At 38.0% G+C, this 19921-nt stretch overlaps 2 protein-coding genes across 2 annotated transcripts; both read right to left on the bottom strand.

The window, feature by feature from the left end:
• Positions 1 to 276: 276 nt before the first annotated feature.
• Positions 277 to 801, bottom strand: LOC114410827. Its single transcript, XM_028374746.1, has one exon. The coding sequence runs from the start codon at positions 799 to 801 to the stop codon at positions 277 to 279; it is 525 nt and encodes a 174-aa protein (XP_028230547.1).
• A 12410-nt stretch (positions 802 to 13211) lies between these two features.
• On the bottom strand, positions 13212 to 13829 carry LOC114410825. The gene has a single exon (XM_028374745.1). It carries the CDS (start codon positions 13827 to 13829, stop codon positions 13212 to 13214), a length of 618 nt encoding a protein of 205 aa, XP_028230546.1.
• Between the last annotated feature and the right edge of the window lie 6092 nt (positions 13830 to 19921).

Genomic DNA, 19921 nt, shown 5'->3' with positions numbered 1-19921 from the left:
ATTTCATCTAGATTTTATTTTATCAAATCTTATTTTATCTTGTCTAGATTTTATTTTATTTATGGGCTTGGACTTAAAACAGATTTGTAAGCTTTGGGGCTGAAAATATATAACAGCACCAATGCTCTAGTTTGGGCTCTCTCTCTCTCTCTCGTTTTTAGTTTTAGGCTTCTCTTCTTCTTTTAGACACTTTTTCGTTTTGGAGAGAAAGAATAAATTTAAGTTTTGCGATTCCAGTTTTTACTATTCATGTAGCAATAAAATTTCGTTTGCCGACTAGTTTTCTTCAAAAAGATCAAAATTGATCTTCTGATCTTCAAAACCCATCTCTAGTGTCTTTCTTCCTATATCGATTATGCAGCTTGCCATTGACATAAAAGGACGTCCCAAAATGACTGGAACCTCATGGTCTTCCTCCACATCCATAACCATAAAATCAGCTGGAAAGACCATATGTTTCACTCTTATCAGAACATCCTCAATTACCCTGTGAGGTCTAGTGATGGATCGGTCAGCAAGTTGTGAAGTCATTCTCGTGGGCATGATTTCCAACTCTCCCAACCTTTTGCACATGGAGAGCGGCATTAGGTTGATACTGGCTCCCAAATTAATGAGAGCCTTTCCCATAGTGACTTCACTGATTGAACAAGGAATAGTAACACTTCCAGGGTTTTTATGTTTTGGTGGAAGAATTCTCTGTATTACAGCACTGCAGTTGCCTTCCACAACAATATTCTCCTGGTGGATGTATCTGTTTTTCCTTGTCAACATATCTTTCAAAAATTTTGAGTAGATTGGCATTTATTGCAAAGCTTCCCCAAAAGGCATAGTTATTTCTAGTTTCCTAAAAATCTCAAGGAATCTCGCTAGATGGCGGTCCTTATTCTTCTTGGAAGGTACAACAGGATATGGTACTTTCGTATCCTCATTTGAAGCTTTTTCTTCTCTCTTGCTTTCTCACTTCTACTCTTTTCTTTCCCTTCTTTATTTTTTTCAACTTTTTCTTCATTTTCTTTTTCTTTTTCTACCTCTATTTCTTTTTCTTGGTCATTTATTTCTTTCTCCTCGACCATTATTGGTTTTTCACTCTCCTAACTTGTCACATATGTTACCTCCTCTTTCTTTTTCTCAATGCCATCCTTTACAACAATTTGTTTCTCCAAAGCCACCCTATCCTCATCCTCAACTACTAAACGCTTCTTGTTTCTTGTCATCACAACATTGCATTCCTCTTTGGGATTCTTTTCTGTGTTCGCTCCAAAGCTATTGGATGACTTTTCAACTAATTGTTTGGCTAGTTGGCCCACTTGGATCTCAAGGTTCTTCAATGCTAACTCAGTGCTTTTGTGAGTTGACATGGTCACCTGCATGAATTGAGTCAAAGTCTCCTCTAGCTTGGTTGTCCTCTGAAAAATGTTAGGCCCTTGTTGAGGTGGCCTGTTGGAAGGTCCACCCTGGTCTTTGTTGAATTGATTACTAGGGTGTGATCTCCACTGTCCTTGTTGGTTGTAAAGACCTTGCTGGAAACCTGAGAATCCACCTCGATTGTATCCCTGCCTTTGTTGTTTCCCCATGTAGCTAACCTTTTGCATTTGCTCTTCAAAAGGAATGCAAAGACCAGATTCATGAGTAACACCACATATGGTACAACCTGTAACCTACAAAATAGAAGGCTATAAAGGTTGACCATTAGACAAGTTAGTTGGCAACTTACTCAGGGTTTCTGTCAAGATCTCAAGTTTCCTAGAGAGCAACTTATTTTGTGCCAACACATCGTCTTAAGTTGATAACTTCAGTAAACTCTTCTTAGTGGGTTGATGCACTCTATCACGTAGAATGGCATGATTACTGGCATACATATTTTCAATCAACTCCATTGTTTCTTCAGGGGTTTTCAGTTTTATTTTCCCCTCTGCAGAAGCATCTAACAGCTACTTAGATTGTGGCCTCAGCCTCGGGGAAGTATTTCTTCAGAAATTTCTCAACAACTTCTTCCTAGGTCTTCAGACTGTTACCCTTAAATGAATGGAGCCACCTTTTGGCTTCTCCTGCCAAGGAAAATGAAAATAGGATGAGTCTGATGGCTTCATCTAGTACGCCTGCAATCTTTACAATGTTACAGATTTCAATGAATGTTGCCAAATGTCCTCATTTGGTAATCCTTGGAATAAGTTCCCCTGTATTAAATGAATTAAAGAATAAGGGTAGTTTATGTTGTGAGCTTGGACTTCTGGACGTACGATGCTGGTAAAGAATTATGGTATTGAACTGCTTGAGTAGTCTTCAAGGGTAACCCTTTGCTGGTGTTTATCAGCCATGATAACGGCTTCTGGTAAATATATCACGGATTCCCTTGATGATGGTGAGTCAGATGATGTAGAATAAAAAAAATGAGCTTCTTCCTCTAGAATGGAAGCTACTGTCCTGTCTTGCAGTAATTTTCTTCTCCTCTTGGCTCTGTTCCTTCTTAACGTAGCTTCAATCTCCAAGTCCAGATGAACTAAATTTCCTGTGGGAGATCTATGCATATAAAACACTAACAGAAACAACGGTTATCCAGTTCAAGAAGAAAACAAATATGAATTGAAAGCAACTATTCACAGTAAATCAAAGAATAAAGAATAGACTCGTAGGACTGAACTAACTTTCCAAATAGAAAGAAGTTCCCTGGCAATGGCGCCAAAAACTTGTTCGAACCCGGCATGTGCACCAGATCGCGCAAGTAGTATAAAATGGTAAGAACCAAGTATCGAACTCTCGGGGAACTTGTGTTACTTGGTAAAGCTATATTCAGTGAATAGGTGTATAGTATGAAAAGATATGTGTGGACTATGAACAGGCATGTAAACTAACTATTAAAAAGGAAAATCACGTGACTATTGATGTGTAAAGACAAGTAGACAACGTGTTGGTCTTCCTATTAGGTGCCTGACGTTATAAGGATAATCTCTACTTAACAATGCTCATGTGTTCTATGGTGTCTCCTGAAATGCTAAACCCCGATTCCTCGTGATAGTCTAGCCTAATCCTGATCAAGCATCGTCCTCAGATTCCTCTTGTTGGACTAAACTCGACCAGAACCGCATTAAGACAAACATGCAAACAACTAGGTTACCGTACCCTGATCCCTTGTGATAATACGATAAACTAGCCCTGTCCTATCAAGTTCTAAGAATCAGACCAGTTTCCACTGTTGAATGATCCTAACATAGCATGCATCTACGTGATCAAGGCAAAAACACACTGAAATGACGTACTGATAGCACAAAGAACACATAAAACATCATTAAATAGTTATACAGGTATTTACATCAAGTACCTACAAGGAAGAACCAACAAAGGATTTAACTCTCCATATCTGGGAAGCTTCCTTTACAACAAAGAGAAGAGAAAAATGAAGGATTGAAGAAATGCAAGTAGTGGGGATGTCTCCTCCACCTCTAGAACCTCACAATCACTTATAGACTCATCTCATGCTCTCAGGATGGCTTCCTCTTCACTCTCAGTTCTCTGCCAGTCTTCGCACAGGAAAAGCTCTCAAAACTCTCTGGAACTTGGACCTTTCTCTCTCTAGAAATCTCTAAAAATGCAGAAGCTCAAGGAAAAGCCCAAACTCCACCTCCATTTCTGATTTCAGGCTTAAATAGGTGGTCTCATTGGTGCTCTCATGCTTAGCGCGATTCTGGCTCGCTTAGCGTGCATAAGTGAATTTCGGCTTAGCGCCCGACTTCTCGCTTAGCGGATGCATGCAAGCGGTGCGCTTAGCAGGATGAGTTCTCACTTAGCGCATGTGTCCAACTCATCCTTCTTCCAGATTCTTCCTCGTGCTCAGCCGCAAGAGTGGTGCGCTCAGCGGATGGCTCACTAAGCTGACAGATTGGCTTAGCAAGAAGCTAAAAATCAACACTTCACAAACTTGCCTAATTAACCTGAAATTGAAAGGAAATGATTATTAAATACACAAAATGGGAGTACTAAGTACTTATTACCTATATTTAACAAAAATTAATTACAAAACTACAAAATAACCACAAATGGGAGGAGTTAGATACAATTTGCACAGATTTATTACACAAAAGTTAGTCGTATTCATCGACTAACAGATGGCGACTGATGAAGAAAGGAGAGGACACTCTGATTATCATAACTCCATTGAAATGGATCTTTTTAAAGGCTTTATGGCAAACATGGATCTCATTGGCATTCCTCTACTGGGAAAACTCTTCTTATGGATTAACCTGGACGGTAGATCAATAAGTAGATTGGACCACTTTCTGCTATCTCAAGACATGATCCATCTTTGGAACATCAATGCATAATGGATAGGGAAACAGGACATCTTGTACCACAACCTTATTCTATTCAAAGATGAAGTATGTAACTGGGGCTCGAAACCCTTCAGGTTCTTCAGTTATTGGCTTGAGCATCTAGACTTTGTGAAGTTCATTGTTGAATTATAGGGTAGCTTTCACACCCATGGATGGAAGCATTTTTTATTTAAGGAGAAATTGTGCTTGTAGAAGGCATGTATTAAGATTTGGAGCAAGGAGGTATATGGAATCATTAATCTGCAGATAGAGAACAAGGCTTATGAATTGGACTCTGATCGAGGCCGTACCCGAATCAAATAAATATTAAAATGTAGTAACTAGGAAGTGATCCTAGGTCGTTTCCCAACGAGCAATGATACACCAAATGTTCCTAACTGATAGTAGGAAATAGTAACAAATTGGGGGGGGGGGAGGTTGTTTGCTTTTGTAAATTAAACAGCGAGTAAAATTGAATTAGAAATTATTAGAATTAAAATACGTTGCTTCCCCTTGATTCACAAGCAAGTCTTTTATCCTAGGTTGCGAGAATTTATCCTTTATCAGTTCAACCACTTAATCCAACTCTAAATTAAATTACTAAGCGAAATTTAACATAAAGCATTCATTATGTGATTAAGCATCACACACACCAATTACTCATAAATGATCATTAAGCATGAACGCAAATTAAGCGTAGAGACAATTAATCAAGCACTAAGCATGCATGAATTAATAGCAACAAATTCAGAGTAATTAGTGAAGAGAAAAAACTGAACAAAATTTAACAGTAATAATAGAATCTCAAAGAGAACTGTGCTTGATCCTCAAGAGAAAACAACGCTACGGACTTAGCCTTCCATTAATCAAATAGAGAACGAAATTTTATTGATAAAACTAAAAGTCTGAACTAGAATTGTAAAAAACGAAAATAAAAGAGAAAGAGAAGAGAGACTAAAACTAAAAACGAAAAATATAAGAGAGAGAGAGAGAGAAGAGAGAGAGAGCTAAACTAGAACCTTGGTGCTGTTATATAGTTTTTTTCAGCCCCAAAGCTTACAAATTTGTTTTAAATCCAAGCCCATAAGTAAAATCAAATCAAATCTAGATAAGATAAGATCTAGATGAAATAATATCTAGATGAGATCAAATCTAAATAATATCTATATAAAATAAGATAAGATAAGATCTAATTTTGTAGAATAAATTAGTCTGCCCTCTTCAAGTCCAAGCCCAATGCTGGATTCAAGCCTAAGCCCAATTCTAGATTCAAGCCCAATGCTTCATTAATTCATGAAATTAGATTAAAAACACCAAATTAGCTGAATGGGCCCAAATAATAAAACTGCCTAATAAATTTGACAATTAAGACTAATCAGTATTTAAAATGGTTCAAAAAGGGTTAAGAAATAGGAGAAAATAATGGCACATCAGACTCTCTTGATGATAGCCTTATTAGTGGTAATTTGGATGATCTAGAAAACAAATTTTGTATGCTTGAGGAATTCTAGAAGCTTGTAAGATACAAAGAAAGCATGCTTCTATAAAAATTATGAGCCAGATAGATCAATGAAGGGGACTTGAATTCCAATTTTTGTCACTTGTGTTTCAAAGGCAGAAAATGAAAGAATCAAATTGTTGTCATTAATTCTAACCATGGTTAGATTGAAGGAGTAGAAGCTATAAAGAATGAGGTTTTGGTGCACTTTGAAAGAGTATATCAAGAAAACTCTTTCTTGTACCTAAATCTGGAAAAAGTCATTTTTAATCAGCTTTTGGCCGCCGATAGAGCTACTCTCTTAGCCCTTTCCTCTAGTGATGAGATCAAGGAAGTTGTTTGGAACTTTTATGCCTTGGTCCTAATAGGTATAACATATCCTTTTGCAAAGAGTGTTGGAATATTATAGGGAAAGAAATGTATGGTTTTGTTCAAGAATTTCATTCACATGTCTGTCTCCCAAAGGCCGCATCAGCCTCTTCATGGCTCTATAGGAGCCATTCGGAGGCTTTCATCCACTAGGCCTATGTTAGCCTTTTTCCAAATGAGATTGACTTGTTGGAGAAGTAAGCACTTATCATTTGGAAGTCGTATTATAATGCCCTTATTTTTATGAAGGAATTGCTATAACTTAATTATTTAAAATACGCAGAATAATAAATAGTTATCTAAAAATATGATATCCAATTGTAATTATTATATTGATAAGAAATTAAATACTAAAAAATACACAACCATTTTTTTACGAAATATAAAGAAACATCATTAATGTTAATAAACATCAGTCGAGTCAGACATAAGAATATAACAACACTCCAAAATAAAACCTCTAACTAGTCAGCGATGTATTACTTACGTAAAGTCATAAAATAAACTGTCTGACGGGGATAATTCAAGTAATTACATACCCCTATAAAATGTATTGGAAGAGAGAAGATAAAAGATATTACATTCAAAAGAAACTGTATTATATCTACCTACCCTGTACATGTCAAAAAATAGAAATCTAGTCCTAACGATGAAATCCTACTCACTACTTCATGCTGTAGAATCTAAGAAAAATCTTCAGATGTATCTTCCTCGACCTCTTATGTCTCCCTAGCATCGATTACACCCTCGGAAGGATCCTCTTCCTCGTCACTGGCACCATCGGCGTAGTCTTCCAAGATGGATGACCAATCAATCGGATGTATAGGAAAAAAGAATTTGGTTTGGGTAACTGGATATATGGTAGATATGCTAAAAAAGGAATCTTGCTACCAGGAGATGGCGAAACTTATTGCCTCACAATCGGCCGAGAAAATATCTCCTCAACCATCATCACGATATCAACCATAAACGATGTTGATTGTGAAAAGCGGGAAGGTAAAGAAAACAAAGTCGATGAAATACACATGTAACTGGGCAATGGATATTAAGTAAGTACTAGAAGTAAATCGAAATATGTGTGGCTCCCCAACCACCACTGAGAGACCAAATCTAACATCTCTAGCAAAATGATCTTCCTTGAACCATAGATCATGGTTCCACTAGTCATCTAGTGGGTGGATTGATATGCTAAACATTGGTTTCTATTCCATCCTCTTCTGGAAAAAAAGTGTATGGGTGATTTCTCTACTCTCCCATCATGCGACAAGCAAAAGGACCAAACCCCACAATCACATTACACTAATCACATAATCAACCCTATGGTTTGATTACAAGTATGGACTCTCATAGCCCTAATCTTTGACTATGTGTTTGTTCCACTATTCGGGCCTAACCATCTCATTGACATGCAACCATAGAGGTCTTAGATATTTCATTTATTTTTTTGGGTGGCTGTTTTGTGGAAAAAACTTGTTCGGGAATAATGATCTGCGAATGCTAATCAGCAAGTGTACTAAGTCACAGGAAACTTGTTTCATTCAGAAAATATGCATTCAATAAGTAAACATTTGTGTAAAACAAGTAAATAATCAAAAGGGTTTTTGTCTATATTCTAATTAACTACAAACTAAAGTATCTAATAATGAGAGGTAAAAACGGTCAAGTAAAAGCGTTGGGTCATTCTACTGAACCTACTTTGATGTTACTAAATATTTTTCTCTATTTAATGTTGTTTTAGTGTTCTTATGCTGAAAACAACTACCCAAACCAAGATCCCTCGAGTGAATGGGCCTAACTCTATTTAAACTTCATCCTTGATCCCTCAATAAACTTGGTTTAAATGAGTTGCATTAAGATTACAACATAATATAAACTAAATCACTGCACTCCGTCCCGAGACATACAGTTTTCTAGCCTGCTCTATCAAGTTCTGAGGTTTTAAAGCACTTCCCAGTACTAATAATCCTAACTTTACATAAAAATGGGTGATCAAGACACAATCATGCAAGAAATAAGTGCAGATAGAAGCAATGAACACATAAAAAAACTTAAAATAGATAGTGAGAGAATATTACATCAAATGTTTAGCAGAAATCCCCAACAAGAGGTTTAGCCTTCCATTGCAGTTAGTAACTTTTAGCACAAAGGATAGATTTTTGAAGGAAAACTAAGGTTACAAATGGATGAGGATGTCTCTTCCATCTCTAGAACCCTAAAATCACTCCTAAAACCTAAACTCTATTGAAGGCTGGAGCTCTGCTCTGTTTTTCGTCTCTCTGGGTGTGTCTCTTCATTTCCTCCCTCTGTGTATCTGATGTCCCCCTAATTTTACACCAACTTCAGTGTTTTAAAGGCTCCTTGACATTTCAGATTCTGAAGGAACAAACGACTCCCATAGCGCCATTTTCTCACTAAGCGCAAGTTAGTGAATTTTCGCTTAGCGAGCTGGGCGCGCTGAGCACGAGAAGAGACAAATGACTCCCTGGGCGAGCTTGCGGCACGTTGGGCATGGGCATCTGAGACAAATCCTTTTCTAGGGTTTCCCCACACACTAAGTGGGCTGAGTGCCTCGCTTAGCGGATGTTACTCGCTAAGTGCATATGCCTCGCTTAGCAAGCCACCAGTTGCTTCACCTTCTTCTACTTTTAGCCTGAAACTGAAGTTGATTCACATTAATTCACAAAGATGGGAGTATCTACTGAGCAAAATCAAACTAAACATGAAAATATGTACAAATACTACAAAAAGAACCATAAATTGAGGGAAAGATGCTAATTTCATATAACTATTCAATACAAAAGTTAGTCGTAAATGGTGACTAACAAACTCCCCCAAATTTACAATTTTGCTTGTCCTCAAGCAAAGAAATAACAGTTTACTTGTCCTCAAGTAACATAATTCACAGTGGTTAATCAAAAGATGTGTTTGTTGCAAAACATTCAATCACATGACATAAGTAGCAAGCAATGCTTCAACCAACAACTCTTCACAAAGATATTCATAATTTCAAAGATATGAACATGATTATTAAGCCGCACAAGTGAAATAAGCTAGCAAGCAAGACATATATCAAGGAAGGTTCATCAAGTCAATGCCTCACAGTCACTGTTTCTCTCATAAACACAAGTGTTTAAGGCAATTCTCCAATTGAATAACCAACACAAGTCTCAACTTTTGAATTTCATCTCATGACATACAATCACAAACACATAAGTTGAATCTGAAGGACTTTCTTGGCTTCTAATGAGGCTGGGCTGCAAGCAATTCTTGGTTTTTCAAGGATGCAAAAGCTTAGGTTCTAAGAGAGCATTCATCCTTAGATAAACTCTTTTCTTTTTATTCCAACTTCTATTGACTTGCCAATCAACATTTAGGGCACATAGCTTAAGTAACACCACACACATACTTTTATTCTTAAAATTTATCTTTTTTTTTATTTTAGCAATTTTTTTATACTTACTGCTTCTTATTTATGTGTTGATGTTACTTGTCTTACCACAATTATCATCACCTAACAACCTCCCCCAAATTTGGGACAAATTTGCTTTGAACCATAATGCTCTCCTACAACCTAAGGAAAGGTAGATAGAGATTATAGTTCAACAGGCTCAGGGTTGAACTCAATCAATCACATTCAAGCTCAAAATGGGTGCAAGGGATTCATCATTCATGAACAAGGTAAGCTATTTGGCTAAGTGGCTAATTCAATCAATCATGACCTTCATCATTTCCAAATTCATGCATTCATTCAGTATTTAGAGATTCATGCAAAAATCAATACTCAATGCTAGTCGTTCTCTCACAATTAAGGTTCACACAACTCACCGGGTTATGGCTAATGATTACCTTTACAATTTATCTGTCAAACAAACTAACAATTTCACTCACGTGTCCCTAATTCATGTTTTTTCTCTTCTAATTACCACATTCTTGTTTAAAGCACGTGATCTAACATCACAATTCACTAAATTCATGCAATTGATCAAACCAAAATCATTCACAAACACAAAAATTTCAAACCACAACAACCACTGCAATATGTAAATGTAAACTGTTAAAAAAATTGTAAAATTTGTTGAAAAAGTAAATAACTGAACTAAATTGAAATGTAAAAAAAAAAACTGTATCTAAAAAGCAGAAAGCAATGGTGGAGGCTCTGCTACATCGGTACTAGAATCTCTGCGCTCTGAGCGGAGGTGCCGAAGGGTACTGGAGCTGGAGCTAGAGGTGGTGGAGCTGAAGAAGAAGGAACTAGAGGTGCAGAAGAAGAAGCCTTAGGTCCTCGAACCTGTGTCTTGCGGGTCCCCGGAAAGATGATCGAAGGATCACCCGGGTTCCAACAATTCTTCCGGATATACGCCAAATTAATGGCAGGGCTCAAGGACTCAAATGTCAAAGAATCTGGAACTACTCCTCTAGCGATAAATAAGGCGGTGATGAGGGCTAGGAAGTTGAGCTTGGAGGAGTTGGACTGGGCTATCTATGATATCTGATCAGAAATAATGGAGCCCAAGTCCATGTCCATCTTCATAACAAGTCCATAAACTAACCTTGCCCTGTCCATATTCAGATGGGACGTGTGAGAGGTGGGGGCGAGGTTGGAGTATGAGAGCACGCTCTAAGTCTGCGCCAGGGTAGTCAAATCCTTTCTCAGGAGCTTCCAGGGTGCTCCTTTAGCATTAAGAACAAATTCGTGTCCTGGAATACAGAGCTTGGAAGAAAGCTCCTGAGGGTCTGGGTGATCTCGAGTAGGTGGTGAGGTGCTCCCCTGGCTCCAAAACCACGGGGGTCTCCAGGAAGGTGTTAAAGGAGGCAACATCAAACTTTATCAACTTCCCCCGCACTCGGAACTGCCTGGGGGATTTATCTTCTGAATCATAAAGATTTGCATAGAACTCCTTGACCAGGGCCACATCAATGTGACCGTCAAGCTGCCTGGTCAAGGCTCTATGCCACTGCCTCCGCTCGAGCTCCTGACGGAACTCATTGTACTATGAAATGTATAAAGTAACGTTCCTCTCCGGAAGGATGTTCCTAGAGTGAATGTTATGTGCATATCTCTCCTAGGCACCCTCAGATATGAATCGAGTAGTGTCATAGGGCTCCTAGGGCCAGGAGGCTGTAGATTTCCTCTTCCTGGAGGCCATCTGCATAAAAAAGAATCATAGGGATTGAGTTAGACAGGTTTTATTTCAAACTGAAAGCAGAAAAATAAAATAGAAAAACAGATTGGGCACTTAGCGAGACTGACTCGCTTAGCGCGCCTTATGAAAATAACAGTACACGCTTAGCGTGCAAGGAACACTTACCGTGACAACACAAAAACAAAGACTCTGGCTAAGCGAGGCACACTCGCTTAGTTGACACAACATAATGGCTAAGCGAGCATGGCTCGCTAAGCCTTATTCTCTAACAGAGAGCTAATTGCGCTTAGTGAGATTGACTCGCTTAGCGCGACACACTACACAGGCTTAGCGCCAGCAGGCGCTTAGCCCAACTTGACCACTGGAATATAATTTCGCTAAGCCAAATTCCAAAATAGAGAAGAAATTGCGCTTAGCGAGACTGACTTGCTTAGCGCAAGAACAAAAATTCAAAAAACATAATTGCCTTGGGCTTAGCAAGACTGACTCGCTCAGCCCAGGCTTATTGAATCATGAGAGGCATGGTGACTTAGCGAGACTAACTCGCTCAGCCACCAACAGAAGACCAGTTAAGTGCGGTATGCCGGCTTGGCGAGTTCATTAGAAAACCCATAAATTCATCCAAATTTGATGAACTCGCTTAACGAGTACATCAAAAATTCCAAAAAATTGGGGCTTTTCAGCCCCTAACTATAGGCCCTTATTAGGCCTAAAAAACCTAAGCAAAATGCAACAAAATAACCTACATTGTATACAAAATAAAAGCCCTAGTAACATGCATTCTAATAACTAACCAAACAACAACATACAACATAAAATTAACAGTTCACAAAACCAACAAAAATGGTCTTCTACCCTAAGGTTCAAGAACAGAAATTAAAGAAAAAGTAAAGTAAGATGCACTTACTTGGATTGCTGAGAAGAATAGGCAAGTTGAAAGCAAAGAAGCAGAGGATGCAAGGAAGCTCAGTGCATATGTTAACAGGAAATGCCAATGATGAGGGAGAGGGATATGAATTGTGCACAAAAAGTAACTGCCTAAGGCAGTAATGTTTTATTTTTGGCAATTTTGACTGTCTCGCTCAGCGCGAGTGACTCGCTAAGCGAGCACTCAGTGACGCTTGAATTTTCAGATTTTAAATTCATGCGTTTAGCAGGATAGACTCGCTTGGCCCAATTCAAAAATTAGAAAACCCGAGAAGGATTTGGGCTTAGCATGAAAGGTACACGCTTAACGAGATCTGCAGTTCTGATTGGTCTGCAACTTTTGCTTAGTGGGACATGTGGCGACTTAGCGAATTAATGCCTCTTGATGTAGTAGTGGGGTGCGCTTAGCGAGGTGGTCTCGCTTAGCACAATTCCAAACCTGAGAGAGATTTGGGCTTAGCGGGTATGACCCGCTGGGCCTAATTAACATGACGGTCCAGACAGAGGGAGAATTGTGCTTAGCAAATGGATGCGCTTAGCGAGACTATGTTGTGTGCTTAGCGAGATGACTTGCTTAGCCCAATTCCATTAAATGCAATTCTAGAGAGGTTTTTGGGCTTAGGGCACAGGTCTCACTTAGCGAGACCCCTTTAGCCAATGGGTAGGGGTTGGTGCGCTTAGCGCGAGTTGTGGCTCGCTCAGCGCATGCATAATGATTCGCTTAGCGCACTGGGCATGCTGAGCAAGTGGATGATTGAAAAATTTTCTGAGTTATTCCTCATCCGCAGCTTCAAAGAAGCTTTAACAACCCCATATTATCATACAAAACATGATAATGACTTACTCTAGCAATCACAAACAAGTTGAAACCTAGCTATATGCAATGATTAATGAAAATAAAGAAAAAGAACTGGGTTGCCTCCCAGGAAGCACTTCTTTAATGTCACTAGCTTGACGTATGTTACCTTATGGGTCTGGAGCAAGCTTGGCTCTGGCCATCAGAACCATCTCTTTCTTAATTTTCTCCATCTTAGAACAGATGTTCCGATCAAGTAAGTGCTTTTCTGCATCAAACAAATCAAATTTGATCTTTTGATCATCTACACCCATTTCCATTTTACCTTTCCCTATATGCACCAAACAATTGGCGGTTAACATGAAGGGACGACCCAAAATTAAAGGGATTTCATAATCCTCTTCAATGTCCATGACAACAAAATCCGCAGGGAAGGTAAAGTGCTGCACCTTGACCAAAACATTTTCAATCACTCCATATGGCCTTGTAATCGATATGTCTACCAGCTGTAGTGTCATTCTAGTTTGCATAATCTCCAATTCTCCAATCCTCCTACACATGGATAATGACATCAAATTTATGCTGGCCCCCAAGTCAATGAGAGCTTTTCCAACTGACACTGCACCAAAAGAGCAAGAGATTGTGACACTCCCTGGATCCTTGTATTTAGGTGGAAGGATTCTTTGACTCACAACACTGCAATTTCCTTCCACCACAATATTATCACTATGGATATATTTTCTCTTCTTGGTTAGCATATCCTTCAGAAACTTTGAGTAGAGTGGCATTTGTTGTAAGGCTTCTCCAAAAGGGATAGTTATCTCCAATTTCTTGAAGATATCAAGAAAATGAGCAAAGTGTCATTCCTTGTCTTTCTTGGACGATACCAAAGGATATGACACTTCCTTTCCTGAGCATGGAACAACCTTTTTCTTTCTTTCTTTGGCTAGCTCACTCTTTGTCTTCTTTTCTTCCTTTTTTTTCTTTCTTTTTTTCAATTTTTTCTTCTTTTTTCTTTTTCTTTTTCATCTTCCTCGTCTCTTATTTCTTTCTCACCATCATTTATTTTTTTCTCTCTCAACTGATCTTCGTCTTCCTCTTTTTCTTCTTCAGCGACTAGCTCTTGCTCATTCACATTCCTCCCTTTACCTTCAATCATGATTGCCTTCTTGCCTCTAGTCATGACAGCTTTGTATTCTTTTCAGTATTAGCTCCGAAACTTCCAGAAGAATTGTCAACTATTTGCTTGGCTAGTTGTCCTACTTGAATCTCTAGGTTCTTTATTGTAGACTTTGTGCTCTTGCGATTGGACATAGTAACCTGCACGAACTAAGCCAAAGTCTCCTCCAGCTTGGTTGTTCATTCATAAAGGCTAGGCCCTTGGTTTTGAGGCCCGTTGTGTGGAAGCAATATTTTCCAAGGTTATTTTGATGATGCCAAAGAATCAAGAATCAAGCAAAATCCAAAGATTCAAGAATCAAGTTTCAAGAATCAAGAATCAAGTTTCAAGAATCAAAATTTAAGAATCAAGAGAAGACTAAATCAAGATAAGTATTAAAAAAGTTTTCCAAAACATTGAGTAGCACAAGAAGTTTTCACAAAATTATTACCAAAGAGTTTTACTCTCTGGTAATCGATTACCAGAAGGTAGTAATCGATTACCAATAGCCAACATTGTTTTCAAAAACTGATTTACAAAGCTGTAATCGATTACCATAATCATGTAATCAATTACCAGTGTTTTAAAACGTTAGATTTCAAATTTCAAGAGTCACAACTTGTGTTTAAACATTTTCAAATCATTTTAAACTTGTGTAATCGATTACACAATACTTATAATCGATTACCAGAGCTTCTAAACATTTTTATTTTCAAATTTAAACATGAAGAGTCACATCTGTTGATGTGTAATCGATTACAGCTTGATGGTAATCGATTACCAGTGACTGATTTCAAAAAATACATTTCCAAAAGTCACAATTCTTCAAGTGACTTGTTTCTGAAGATTCTTTCAAAAGTCACAACTTTTTAAGTGACTAGTTTTAAAGAAATTGCCAAGAGTCACAAGATTTGACTTGAGTTATCAAAAGATTATAAATATGTGACCATGGCATGAATTTATAAAATATGATCTATCATCTATCTTTCAATCTTCTTTCAACATTCTTCAATCAATCTTTTCAACTCTTTCTACAGAATTTTCTGATTCATTTTTCTCTTCATCTTTCTAAATGTTTTTGTTCAAAACTTTCTCTTTCAAGAAAAGTTCTTTGATAAAAAACTTGTGCTATTCATCTTTTTCATTCTCTTCTCCCTTTGCCAAAAGAACGAAGGACTAACCGCCTGAATTCTTTTGTGTCTCTCTTCTCCCTTTCCAAGAGAATTCAAAGGACCCCGCCTAAGAATTCTTTTAATTCTTCCCTTTCCCTTAAGCAAAAGATTTCAAAGGACTAACTGCCTGAGATATCTTTTGTTTCCCCTTATAAAGATTCAAAGGACTAACCGCTTGAGAATTCTTTGTCCCAACACATTGGAGGGTACATCCTTTGTGGTACAAGTAGAGGGTACATCTACTTGGGGATTGTTATACTAAGAACAAGAGAGGGTACATCTCTTGTGGATCAGTTCAAGTGGAGGTACATCCACTTGGGTTTTCAAAGAGAACAAGGGAGGGTACATCCCTTGTGGATCTTTGGCTTGTAAAGGATTTTACAAGGTTGAAAGAAATCTCAAGAACCGCAGGTTGCTTGGGGACTAGATGTAAGCACGGGTTGTTGCCGAACCAGTATAAAATTCTTGTGTTTGTCTTCTTCTTCCCTACACTCTTTAATTTCCGCTGTGTACTTTTAATTATCGCTTTTACTTTTGGTTAAGTTTCTATTTTTGTTCTTTACTTTCTTGACTTAGTAGTAAAAGCCTAATTAAATCTAGTAACATTAAGAAGGATAGATTTTTAATTAGTCAAGACACGATAATAATTAATTCAACTCCCCCTCCTTAATTATTCCGAGGCCACTTGATCCAACACATTGGATGATCCACCTTGGTCTTTATTGTACTGGTTTCCAGGGTGAGATCTCCACTGCCCTTTGTCGCAACCTACCCTTTGGCGGGAGGGCGACGCAAGGGCTCACTAGTGCATCTTCCAAGAAAGGAAAATGCGCGGAGTCACCACTGTCGCAACCTACCCTTCGGCGAGAGGGCGACGCGAGACTCTCGGGTGCGTCTTCCAAGAAAGGAAAATGCGCGGAGTCACCACTGTCGCAACCTACCCTTCGGCGAGAGGGCGACGCGAGACTCTCGGGTGCGTCTTCCAAGAAAGGAATATGCGCGGAGTCGCCAACAATGTTTATTTGAGGAAAACGTCGGAAAACCCGGAAAAGACGTGGTCTAAAAATTTTAAGTGAAAGGTTCGGGAGTTGTATTTACGCACGGGGAAGGTATTAGCACCCCACACATCCGTCACAAGGGACGACAACTTTTAATCAAATATGCAAACATGACTTCAATTTTTATGTTCCCTTTTACGTTCTTATGTCTTTTTATGCCTTTTTATATTTTTATCTTTTTGTGGTCGACGAGGGTGTTTCCCTTGCTCCTACGTATTCCTCAATTGTGATAAAGAAATCAGACCTACGTAGTTCTTTGTGAACAAAGCGTTTGGTTAAGTTATTTTTTTATCCTTTTTTGCAAGGTATGTTTTTATTGAATGAAAGGTCATTTAAGGCATTGGACCTTTAAACAATCTTTCGATTCTTTTTGAGAAGAGAGAAAACACTAAGGCGTTGGACCATTGATGATCTCTTTATTTTTGCAAGAGGTAATAAAGTTACATGTTGATTTTAGGCCTTTTTTAGAAATCTATGTTTAACCAATAAAAGCGGAAAAGACCATTTCAGGGCGTTTGGACCTTTAAAAAAAAAGCTTTTTTAGGCGATGACAAAAAGTTTGGTTTATGAATTGATTTTAGCCTTAGTTTCACTTTGGTTATTAGTCGATTTGATTAAGAAAGGGAAATCCCAAAGAAAACGTCCGATTGATTTTTTTGATTTATTTTACTAAAAGATGTTGGACAAGTGGCCTCAGATATCTTAAGAAGGGGGGGTTGAATTAAGATATTACAAATTATTTCCCCAATTAAAAATTCTATGTAACTTTCTATTCAAGTTATAAATTCCCTTAATAATGATTTTCTTAAATATTAATTCAAATAGAACAATTTGAATATGAATATAAAACAATAATAAATAAAGGAGTTTAAGGGAAGAGAAAGTGAAAACTCAAATTTATACTGGTTTGGCCATACCCTTGTGCCTATGTCCAGTCCCCAAGCAACCCGCTTGAGAGTTCCACTATCTTGTAAATTCCTTTTACAAGTTCTAAACACACAAGGACAATCCTTCCTTTGTGTTTAGAATTCTTTCACAACAAGAGACCATCGGTCTCTTAATCCCTTTTCAGAATAAAGAAGAAGAGAAGAAGAAATCTCTCTTCAAAGAGATAGATTGAACAATTTGAGCACTCAAATAATTTTTTATTGAATCACAAGTGTTTTGGCCAAGGAATTTGTAACAGGATAAAACGATTTTGCTTTTTAAGACGATAAGACCTTTTTGTTCTTAAAAACTCTTAGCAAATTCGTGTCTCAAGACACATATATATAGGCCTTTGGTAGCCATTCAAGAACCAAATAAAAAGATGTGACTGTTGAGAATATTTTTTGAAAATATGCTCTGATAATCGATTACAGTATTTGTGTAATCAATTACAAGCTTTAAAATTTGAATTAAAACGTTCAATAACTGCTGGTAATCGATTACCATATATGTGTAATCGATTACACAGTGCAAATTTTGAATTCAAATTTTAATAGCTGTTGTAAATCAGTTTTGGCCACTGGTAATCGGTTACATCCTCTGGTAATCGATTACCAGAGACTAAATTTCTTGAAAAAGACTTTTTAACTTAAATTTCTTGGCCAAACCTTTTGCTACTTCAATTGGAATTCCCTTCCTATTAACTATACTCTTCCTAAGACATTAGAGGCTGTCTTGATCATCCATCTTGAATATCTTTGATTTCTTTGTCTTGAATAAAGCTTTGAGAAACATGTAACCCTTTGGCATCATCAAAACATTCAGCTTGATCCTTTGTCTACAATCTCCCCTTTTTTGATGATGACAATCCCTAAAATCAAGACAAGCTATATACAAGATGATAGCACGTTCACACAACCCTTACTCCCCCTATCTTTTGGCATCTATGCCTAACTTTACTTAATGATAAATTTCTAATTGATTTCTAACCCAAGTTCTCTCCCCCTTTGGCAACGTAAAAAAGAACTAAGCAACACAATCAAAATCCAAACAGAGCCAAACAAGAAACCAAAATAAATCCATACATTGTCATGACCAATCCAAAACAAAGTCGAGAAATATAATAATACTTAATAATAGTGCAAGATTACGATAACTAGAGCAACAAAAAGCCAAATACACGGCGATAAACCAAAGTACTAATAATACTTAATCACTAATAATACTTAGTCATAATACTTAAGCTAAGATGATGAAGGAGGCGGTGGTGGTGGATCAAAGCAAGTACGGATGAATGAGACATCTTCTTCAACTTTGGTGATCCTTGATTCCATGGCATCGAACCACATGTCGACTTGCAATTCCATGGCATCAAACTTGTCACCAACAAAGGTCTGAAGACCATCAAACTTGTCCATAAGCCTTCGAAGAAGAGTGGAATTATCTTCAACTGGTAGGTTGCCTTCTTCATCAGCGGGTTGAGCGCCCTTTTTGACCCAAGAGCCATCATGCTCTTTGCGGTAACCAAAAGAAGCAATCATAGCAGCACCAATTAAAAAGGATCTCTTGATTGGAACATAAGGTTCAGAATCAAGAGGAATTTGAAAATGGCGAAAAAAGAGAGTGACAAGATGTGGATATGGCAATGGAGCATTTAATCGCAATGCCTTATGCATGCGATATCTGACTAAATGTGCCCAGTCAAGTTGACGCCCGGTATGAAAGGCCCACATGATAACAAGATCTTCCTCAGAAACCTGGGCAAGATTGGAAGATCGTGGAAGCAAAATCTGCATAATCAGATAATGAAGGATGCGGCTTTCAAAAGCCAATGAACCGGCAAGAAGGCGTCCGGTCATATCCGCATGGTTGGTGCAAACCAACTGGCGGGCATCATGTGCAGAGAAATCAAATTTCCAATCATCATTCAGTGTACCTTCAAATGGTACACCGTCACTGGACAATTGGGTTAAGTCATGGAAAAGGGATTGGTCAATGACCATTTTTATCCCAAAAACCTCAGAAATCAAAGTGTTGTCCTGAATTTCAAGATTACAATAAAAGGCTTTAACCAATTCAGGATAAACAGGCAATTGTAATGACATAAAAGGTATGAGACCTAAATTCTGAAATGCTTGAATGCAATCAAAGGTTTCAGCAGAAAAGAATTCCATATCAATGAACTTAGGGTCGATAATGGAACAAGATGAGAAAGGATTTGAATACCGTTTCTGCTATTCTTCGGAAGAAAACAATGTGGAAGAGGATAAGGAGGGTGGAATTGGTGCTGTGGATGCGCTGGTGGCTCCGGAACGATGAGCTCTTGAAGCCGAAGCGGAGGCGGATGAACCCTTATGTTTCTTTGACGATTCTGCCATTTGAAGGAGTTTTTGCAGATTTCAATCGGTGAAATCAAAAGAAAATTGAAAAAGAAGAAGATTGCAAGTTACGGGAGTCGATTTGATGAAGAAATGAGTAAGATAGGAAGGTTTCGAGGTTTGGGAATGGAGGAACGTCGCAAGAGGGAAGAGGCTGCGCAGGGGTTTCTGGAAAACGTGATATTT

This window comes from Glycine soja, chromosome 4 (genome assembly GCF_004193775.1).
Source record: "Glycine soja cultivar W05 chromosome 4, ASM419377v2, whole genome shotgun sequence".
NCBI lineage: Eukaryota > Viridiplantae > Streptophyta > Magnoliopsida > Fabales > Fabaceae > Glycine > Glycine soja.
Note: the sequence above shows the minus strand (reverse complement) of the source record. Positions and strands in the feature narration are given on the sequence as shown.

Coding starts and splice junctions, on each gene's coding strand:
- LOC114410827 (XM_028374746.1), bottom strand. CDS start 801: ATGCCAATCTACTCAAAATTTTTGAAAGATATGTTGACAAGGAAAAAC.
- LOC114410825 (XM_028374745.1), bottom strand. CDS start 13,829: ATGCCACTCTACTCAAAGTTTCTGAAGGATATGCTAACCAAGAAGAGA.